The sequence below is a fragment of the Patagioenas fasciata genome, chromosome 1 (assembly GCF_037038585.1).
Source record: "Patagioenas fasciata isolate bPatFas1 chromosome 1, bPatFas1.hap1, whole genome shotgun sequence".
NCBI classification, from domain to species: Eukaryota; Metazoa; Chordata; class Aves; order Columbiformes; family Columbidae; genus Patagioenas; species Patagioenas fasciata.
The window spans coordinates 172,898,569-172,908,020 of NC_092520.1; the positions used below are offsets into that span (position 1 = coordinate 172,898,569).

General features: G+C 51.9%; 1 protein-coding gene across 1 annotated transcript; it reads left to right on the forward strand.

Moving 5' to 3' along the window:
- Positions 1-228: 228 nt before the first annotated feature.
- Positions 229-9,168, forward strand: ARHGDIB (Rho GDP dissociation inhibitor beta). The gene is made up of 6 exons (XM_065862706.2): positions 229-342; positions 3,959-4,147; positions 4,685-4,768; positions 5,834-5,910; positions 7,377-7,440; positions 8,376-9,168. Exons 2-6 carry the CDS (start codon positions 3,970-3,972, stop codon positions 8,573-8,575), a joined length of 603 nt encoding a protein of 200 aa, XP_065718778.1. The 5' UTR covers positions 229-342; positions 3,959-3,969; the 3' UTR covers positions 8,576-9,168.
- Positions 9,169-9,452: the final 284 nt, after the last annotated feature.

Sequence of the window (9,452 nt, forward strand, 5' to 3'; positions counted from 1 at the left end):
CGCACCGAGAGCCCGCACCGCGGAGCACTCCCGCGTCCCTGCCTGGGGTCAGACCCACAGACAAAGCCTTGCGCACCTCTGCGCAAAAAGAGCGCAGCGCCGGGCGAGCGGCCGCGCAGACAAAGCGGGAGCGCTGCAGCATGCGGGATCGCGCAGGGCTTCCTCTGCGAGTGGGCTGGTGGTGGTGGCGGCGGCTGCCTTTTTTTTTTTTTTTTTTTGCGTGTGAGAGTTATTTTTTTTTTTTTCTCTCTTCACCAACTTCCTTCCTCCTCCAACTGCCAAAGCTCAGAGCTGAGCGCTGAGAGCAGAGGAAGACCCCCGATCGCAGGCGCCGCTGAGCCGGTGAGTAAAAGCCCAGGCGATGGGAGGACGGGGGGCCGAGCAGGGGGAGAGGAGCGGGCTCACCCCCGGCTCCTTCTTCCCTGCCGCCGCGTAACTTTGCGCCTTTGTTCCCGGCGGCTGGCTCCTTTACCCAGCCTTGCCCGGGGAGACAGGCAGGGCCCTGCTTGCATCCGAGGGGGAAGTCGGGCTCTGCGGTGTCATGGGGTGGAGGGACAGAGGAAGGGCTGGCAGCCCCCGCACCCCCAGGGTGGCGGGAGGGCCCCGGCGGGTGACAGCGGGTGTATCCCTGCGGGGCGGTACCCGGCTGCCCCTGGGGGTGGCTGGGCAATGGGTTCCCTTTTAGTCCTCGCACCCCAGCGGGGTGGGTTGGGGAGGCCAGGGCTGGGGGCGCTGGTGGGGCTGGTGTGTTTCTCCCCCATCGCGGAAAACTGCGTCCTCCCTGCCAATCCCGCTTCCTGGAGATAAGCCCTCGATCAGGGGGTGGTTTAGGGGAGTGAATTTGATGCACAGTGGGAGGGCAAATAAAATGATGACCCTATGACATCTTTCTTTGTGCACAGCAGCAGCACAGGGGAAGGGGGTGTTAAGGAGGTGACCACTGTCTACCCTGTCTCCTGCCCCCCTGCCCCCTCCTGCTGCAGGTGCAAGGACAGCCACCCACCCAGGCACAGGCAGAGCCTAGCTGAGAGATGCTGGCACCCCTTGTCAGGCTGTGATTCCTGCTTTACCTCCTACAGCCATCTCTTTCTCTGACAGGGGGTCTCTAATGTTGTCCCTGCCCCTCTCCCCACTGCTTTGTGGGTGCTGTCAGACCTCAGAGGTGCAGGTGTTGCATGACTGTGGGTTGGGGCTGCAGGGAAGCAAGAAAAATGTGGTGAGGCAGGGCATAAATCACCCAGCTTTCTCCTTGAGTACAGCATTTATAGGGTTAACTTTCTCATTTTTAAGAGGCTGGTGGACAGAAGGCCATGGAGGGTCTCCATCTTAGCCCAGCCTTTGGCTTCAGGCACTGACATAGGAGCCAAGGGACACTGACAATTGGGCACCAGTGTTCTCACTCTGGGGAAGCACTGATGCCTGGGCTCAGCAGCATGTCTTTGCTTGCAGAGGGGACTAGTCTCAGAGCTGGAGTGAGTAGAGGCAGGGGCTGCTGAGATGTGAGCTTTTCTGTTGGTCAACACCTGCCTAGGAATTTGGCAGGAAGGAAGGGTCAGGTCCACAACGTGGGGAGAAATGCCAGAAGCAGGTCTGATTGATGCCATCCTGAAATGCTTGTAAGCAAGGGGTTTTTCAGCCCAGACAGCCTGACTGGTGCTGTTCCCCACAGGTTCTCACTGTTGGCACAGTAGGTTGTCTGTTCACCTCTCTGGGTCTCTGGGAGGTTTTCAGAGCCTAAAAGCATCCCCCCTCAAGTGAGCCACCCCCACAGACTGTCAGGGAAGTCTCTGCAGCATGTGTGATGCAAAAATAAGGTCTGAGGGATGGAGAGTAACCAGCTGGTCCAGCCCTGACTCTGCCTTTTTTCTGTGTGTGGCCAGAGATTTCTCTCTCCATCACCTGGGTCTCTCCCTCTGCTGTGATAAACCACAAAATCCCCTGTGGATGGGGACAGGCAGGCAGCTCTGCTCTGTGGTTGTAGTAGTGGCAGATGCAGTCTGGTATCACAAGATAACTTGGGAGAGTGGAAATGACTCATATCTGCATCTGGAGCCCAAGTGGAAGGCAAGACCTGGTGGTGGCTGCCATGGTTCATCATGTCCCCTTCCTGTGCTGAGTGTGGGATGGCACTGAGGGGATCGCCTGGCTTTGTAAGGTGACTGTGCTATGGCTGCAGAGCACCAGGGCACAAGCAATCACTGCTTTCATGAGAAGGCTTCTGGTTTCCTTCTTCATGAGGACAAGCTCAAGGCCATTCCCGTGGTACACAGGTCTTTCTCACCCCGAGGGTGGAGCGTGAACTCGGCCAAAGTTATTCCATTTGATTTGGGATTCCCTTTTATTTCCCAACTGCCCTCTTTGCACCAGTTCCTGACTCGCCACAAAACACCATTGCAAAGTAGTCTTGCATCAGGGCCATTGCCCATTAGCATGCCCCACTGAGTCTTCCTGTTGCTGTGCTGCTGAGTCCTTCTCTCTCCCTTTTTTAACATGTTAATATACCCCTCCTTGATTTTTTTTTTTCCACTGGAATTGCACTGGGAGGTCTGTGTATTACTCATTGTTGCCTGATTTCACATGCTGATTCACCCTGAACTGTTGCATATATATGTTTTTTTTTGTGTATTTCCTTTCTGTTTTAACAAATGAGAAAACTATGCTGCTAACTCCCAATATAACTTTTGGGATCGGGGGCAAATGTTCAGGCCACAGCTGCAGAGAAGGATAAAGGACTTGCTGGGGAAAGTGCAGTTAAGCAGGCAAAAGGGAAATTTTTAGTAGGGACACTGTTGAAGAAGGAGTTAATATAAGTGGAAATGAACTGAATGGTCTGTGTAGCTCGATCAAATTCCCTTGCTCCCAAACAGCAAGGAATGGCTTGGCCACTTGCGACAACCACTGCTGCACCAGGAGGGCACTGCTCTGTTTTTCAGCCTTTCTCTGAGGACTGGGAAGGTGGTGGTTAGGACCACGCGGCTGGCTCTGCGAGGCAGGCGGCTGACTAAGGGGGACCTGGGACAGCACTGCTCACCTCCTGCCTGTCTCCTGTTCCCCCACCCCATGCCCTACCTGCCCATCAGTTCACCTCTACCCACTCTGGTTCCCATTTGGGATGCCACCCAAGCAGCTTCTCTGCACTCCTGTGTTCAGCAGCATGTGTCCCTGCTCTGCTGGCTGTGGGCTCCAGCCATCCTGCTTCTTCTTTCCAAGAAGCCTCACTGATGCAGCGCAGGTATGCAGGGCTGCTCTGCAGCTGGGCTGGATGCAGTCACCATTGCGCTTCCTTGCTCAGTGGGAAGGAGACCTGATCGGTGTGTGAAGTCAGCTGTTCCTGGGAGCAGGCACTGGGAACACCAGCAGATAGACTGTGGCAAGTGTGTTTCCTTGAGGGCTTCAGCAAACTTGGTAATGTAAGGGAGTTGTCGTCAGATATTTGATTTTTGTATGAAATGCTGCGTGAGCGTGGCTTTTAACCTGTTATGAGAGGGTAAATGAAACCTCTGGTCTTGTCTTTATTCATGTCTGTGTGTGGCAGCGGCTCTTTGTGCAAGATAGCTGGTGAGAGCTGAAACCTTGTACAGTGGCTTCTAATTGCAGGGTTGCTGGCCAGCAACCGCGCTGCAGCATGGCTGTAAATCACTCTGGCTTCAGCCTCTGCTCCCGCACCTCCTCCCCGGGAGGGAAGAATGGTGTAGGTCTGCGTGTGCGCATGGTGCCTGCAGGGAAAGGAGCGGGGGTAGAGGGGGATTGTGTTCGAGCCAGAATATCAGCACGGCAGTGTCAGGATTGCAGCCGATCACCGTCGCCATTTGCCTGTAACGATTCTGCTGTGTTCGGCGCTGGGCAGCTGCCTGCCTGCCCGGGGGACTGAACCACACTGTGCCCAGACCAAGTGCCCCCAGGGACACTATTCCCCTGCAGAGCAATCCCATTGACTGCTCCCTCCTCTGCTATCCAGACCAAGTGACCATGACTGAGAAGACCCAAGAACCTCACGTGGAGGAAGATGATGATGAGCTGGATGGGAAACTCAATTACAAACCTCCTCCCCAGAAAACTCTGCAGGAGCTGCAAGAGTTGGACAAGGATGATGAAAGCCTCGCTAAATACAAGAAGTCCCTGCTGGGAGATGGACCTGTGGTAGTAGGTAGGCTGGGGCATGCTGATGGGAAGGGACTGGGGAGATGCATCGCAACAGTGTGCTGTGGGGATGGGACAAGGTGGACTCAAAGAAGAGGCAGCATGTGCTTCTGCTGCAGGGCTGGAGATGGTGGAGAGATGCATGTAAAGGAAGGTGCTCTGGGCATTAGGTGTAAGGTTACTAGGGAGTGCTGGAATCAGAAAGGGACTTATGCGGGCCTTGGAGGACTCCTGAGGGGTTAGGAACAGAAGGGGACCAGCATATGCTTAAAGGGGCCCTTGTTACTCTGAATAATCTTAAGAGGGGAGTCTCCTGTAGTGGAAAGACCTCCTCTAGGTATTAGGATGGAGGCTGGAGGGATCCATATTGAAGGACTGGGGCTGATGCGTGGTCCTATTGTCCTAAGAAAATCCTGGCATTACTGGGTGCTCATGAAGTGCAGTTTCTGTGTGGGAAAGCAGCCCCATTTCTTTGGTGTCGTTCCCCTCCCCCTGCATTTAATTTTGCAAGCTGACAGCTTCACCCTTACTTTCCTTCCTGCAGACCCAACAGCTCCCAATGTGGTGGTCACCCGACTCACCCTGGTATGTGACTCTGCTCCAGGACCGATCACTATGGACCTTACAGGTAGGCACAGACTCTATCCTTGGGCACAAAGGGGAACAAGCAAAGGCTCTGGCATGCTTCATATTGAAAGGAAGTTTTCTCTTGGGACACTACAATGGATTTTAGAGGAACTCCAAAGACATCTTAGCTTTGTTTCTTGTTTTAAAGTCTACACATATGAAAAAGAAAAGGAGATGTAATTGAGGAGAGTGTCAAGGGTCTGGAGTTTCTCCTGCTTTATCCTCTTTCTTCCTTTCAATGAGACCTCATGAGCACAAGGGATGTGCATGCCTTTGAGTAATGAGCTGTTTTGAAACTTCAGAATCGAGCAATACTGCAGTTCCGCCTCCTGGGGACATGGGCAGAGAACCAGGCTTCACCTTATATGGGCTTTTCTGTAGAGAGAGGAAGCTGGGCCCAGAGGAGCAGAGAGGTTTCCTGTTCAGCTGAAACCATGCAAAGCCCAGGCAGCCTTGCAAGCTGAGCAGGAGCTGCAAAACATGGTCCTCTCACCCCAGCCTGGGGTGAATCATAGAATAGTTTGAGTTGGAAGGGACCTTCAAAGGCCATCCAGTCCAACCCCCTGCAATGAGCAGGGACACCTTCAACTAGATCAGGTTGCTCAGAGCTCCGTCCAGCCTGATCTGGAATGTTTCAGGAACGGGGCATCTACCATCTCTCTGGACAACCTGTGCCAGTGTTTTACCACCCTCATTGTAAAAAATTTCTTCCTCATGTCTAGCCTGAATCCCCCTCCTTTAGTTTAAAACTATGCACATGCTCCTGCAGATGCCCAGCAAGTCTGTACATAAATATATTTGTGTATATGTGCACAGACCTGTGTTTGTTTAGCCATTATCTTCATAGATGTGGACACAGACAGATATATATGCCCAGGCCCGGACCTTTCTGTGTATGTGCTCTCACGGTGCAACTGATTATGCAGATCTCTGCATACTCGTTTTGCAGGTGTGCCATCTTTTGAAGGGATGCTCATCTCCATTGCCAGTCTTGGCCCCATCCTACCACGTGTGGTGTCTTCTTGCTGTGATACCTTTAGTTAACAACTTGATATTCTCCTTACAGGTGACCTTGAAGCACTCAAGAAAGAGACTTTCGTGTTAAAGGAAGGAGTGGAATACAGAGTCAAGATCCACTTCAGAGTGAGTTATTTTCCTTCTGGTTGCTTCTCATCAGTTGCTGAGGCCAGTCACTGGCAGTCTGTCAGATAACTGGAGCCAGGCAGCATGCCTACCCAAAAGCTGGGCCCTTGTAAAGCTCTTGTAGCTTCAGGTGTCATTCTACCCAACAAGGGACCAGGTCTTTCTAGGGAATTGCTTCTGCTTGCTACCCCTTGGGAGAAGTTGCTTCCTATCCACTCACAGTGGTGAACAACAGGGGGTTTGGAAGCCAGATGGGTAGTTTTGGCTGAATTTAGCTTGGCTTTTCAGCCAACAAAAAGTCTTTAATTCACACAGAGAGGGAATGGATAGGGAGGAGAAGACATGAAGTACTGGTTCAGTCCGCATTGCTGGGCTTCAGGTATGCATAAAAAAGATTCAATACTGTAGCATTTGACTGATGACACCTGAGTTCTTCTGGGTCACAATATACCCAAAGGGGGTAATTTCTCCCCCTCGCCCATTAACCAGTGTGTCAGCCCTTTCTTCTGTTTCCAGCTGAAGATGAAACTAGGCAGCACTGCAGTGTGGCATCCAGCACTGAAGCGATCAACTCCACACATTAGTTGCAGACCAAGCTGGCTTTGGCAGAGAAGGCAAAAAGAGGGGAGGACGGTAGTTCTCCTGAAATGGAGGAGGGAAGGTGTTAATGTGGGCTCCATAGGAAAGATTTCCCTTCTTTTCTGAGGCTGGCTCACTGTCTCAGAGATGACTTTGTCCTCGGAGACACCTCCAGCTCTCCTTTGTGCTATGAAATATTTTCATCTGTATCTGAGCCTTGTTGACAGGAGGTGCCTGGAGCTAGACAGGTTATTCTAACTCCCTTAGTCCCAAGGCTGGTGAGAGCTGGCACTGTGCGAATTCTCCCCTGGGATGTAAAAGGATCTGCCCATCTTGTTTCCACATTGAGTAGGGAGGCAGTGTATGCTGGAGGGAGACAGCAAGGGATACATCCAAGTGATCGATGGGAGATTTGAGGAAAGATTATGAACTGTGTCCCTCTGTCTATTGAGGAGAAACTTGCCAGCTCCCTATGTAGCTTAGAAGGCATCTGGGGGTACTCAGCTAATCTTGCCCACCTGTTTGTGCTGGAGGAATGACTCTAGTCACGCATCTGATTTTCAATATGGAAATTATTAACCAAGAGCTTTGTACCTCACTTTTCTCTGTCCTCATCAGCCCATCTTGTGCAGTGGACTGATGTGCTCTTGTCATCTTCAAAGTCAGGGAAAGAATGGAGAAGTGCAGTTGATGCACAGAAGATGCTGTACATCTCCAGATGCCTATGGAGAAGTCATGTTAGGACTCCCCACAATGTGTCTTGTGCTAAGCCTTTGAGAACAGTGGTGTAGGGAGCTATGATGGTTATGTCACTAAGCAGAGAAAACACTAGCAGGTACAGAAACAAAACCCTTCCCTTGACACTTACTTCTGATCACTTCTTGCAGGTAAACAGGGACATTGTGTCAGGACTGAAATACGTGCAGCACACCTACCGGACAGGGGTGAAAGGTAAGAGACCTTTGTGTCCTGCACACCAGTGCTCCTACCACCATGTTCCCTCTGCTCAAATAAGTGTTTCTGCAGCTCTGGGCTGGTACAGAGCCTCTCTGGGCCCCGAGGGCCCTCCCTGCGCTGTCACACAGGAGGTGAGTCTTCTCAGCAGAGTGCATTAGTCTGCACTCTGCATCATCCAGGCCAACCGTTTTCCGTTCCTGTGTAAACTCAATACAAGCTAGCTCTGGTATCTGTATGCTACACCGATGTCTGCAGCAGCAAAGGCCCCAGAGACACTGTTTAGACAGTGCTTGCCACAGATTTCCTCTCCATACAGAGCAATTCAGCTTCCCCCCCACCTCCTGTAGGGTGGCTTGGCCCATGTGGAGCTTCCCACTCCCTGAAAGCTCTTCCAGATGCACTTGGTAAAATTCAGAGCTGCTCTACAAAGCTTCCCTCTGTCTGTGGGGCCCTGTGTTTGCCCATCACCACTCCACTTTGTGCAGTGCTGCCCTGCCTGGACAAGGCAGAGGGAAGTCCCCTTTTGCACACACACATCCCACATGTGCATTTTTGCATGCAACCACCTCTAAGGCTCCAACATCCTGTTCATCACACGTAAGTGGTGTCTTCTTACCAGAAAAGAGAAGTAGCAGGAGATCAAGAGAGATCTCAAGCCATATGCTGAGTATACCCACTCCCAGCACAACATACATGGGAGAGTACAGAGTGCATTGCCTGTCCATCTGCCCATTCATCCATTTATCCTTCCAGCTGTCCCTGTACGTCATGAACCCACTTTTTCCACTGATTCTGTTCCCCTTGCTGACACAAATGGCCCTTTCTCTCCCCACTGTCTCCTTTCTGTCTATGATCATGCTTGTGGCTTCATCTCTCCTTTATCATTCCCCACCTGAGGGGCTTATGCCTTGTGGGTTGTTTTCTCCTAGTGGACAAAGCCACATTCATGGTTGGCAGCTATGGGCCACGACCAGAGGAGTATGAGTTCCTGACACCTATTGAGGAGGCTCCTAAGGGTATGCTGGCTCGAGGCAGCTATCACAACAAGTCCTTCTTCACGGATGATGACAAGCACGACCATCTCACCTGGGAGTGGAACCTGTCCATCAAGAAGGAATGGACAGAATGAATTCACCCAGTTTGCCTTCCCCCTTCCCATCCCCTTGCCTCCTGCACCAGTCTCCAGGTGGGTCATGCCCACCACGCTGCTCCTTCCTGCCACCGTGGCCGGCCACAGCCCTGGCAGCCCTTCTCGTGGGTGCTGGGGCTCTGTGCCAGCATTGGTTGATGCACAGGCCTGCAGGCGGCCTTTGCTGCTGCTTCTGATACACTGAAAGTAACCCACCCGTCCTCACCACCGCCCCATCATGACATGTAATGGGTTAAATTGGGAAGCATCTCCCTCCCTCTCTCCCAGTACTTCCTCCTGCTGCCTCCATCTGTCCTGTACCAACTCCGGTCCCGGAAGTGCCTTTTCTAGGAAACAAGATCACCTGGCAGGGCAGACTGGTCCCTGGAAAATCCCTATCCGAGTTATACTTGCCATGTGCTCTGACTCATTGTAAATGGTTACTTACCTCCCACATAGTCTCCTGGTCTGTATCTGGTGCCCTACCCTGTTAAAATCCATCCTTGTGCAGGCAAAACCAGTCAGGGGGAATGCAGCTAGATGCTGTAACAAGACTTCAGTGTCCCAAGAATAAAACAGTTTCTTTCTTCTTTTCTGCATGTGTGACATTCTTTTCTAGAGTATGCTTTTTGACGGTGTGTGTGTGAAGAATGCATTATAGGAAGGTTTAAGAGTATGTTTTGGCAGGGAAATAGCCCTCCTTCAAAACATCAGCCTAATTCTATAGGCAATTTATTTCAGAGCTGCTTCCTTCAGGGCTTTCATGAATCCTCCTTTGAAGCTCCAAGTCTGGTCTGTGATGGAAGTAGACTCTAGGGTAGGCAGCCCCTGCCTCTCATCCCAGGTGGCAACTGAATGATCCCAGAGAGCTATAACG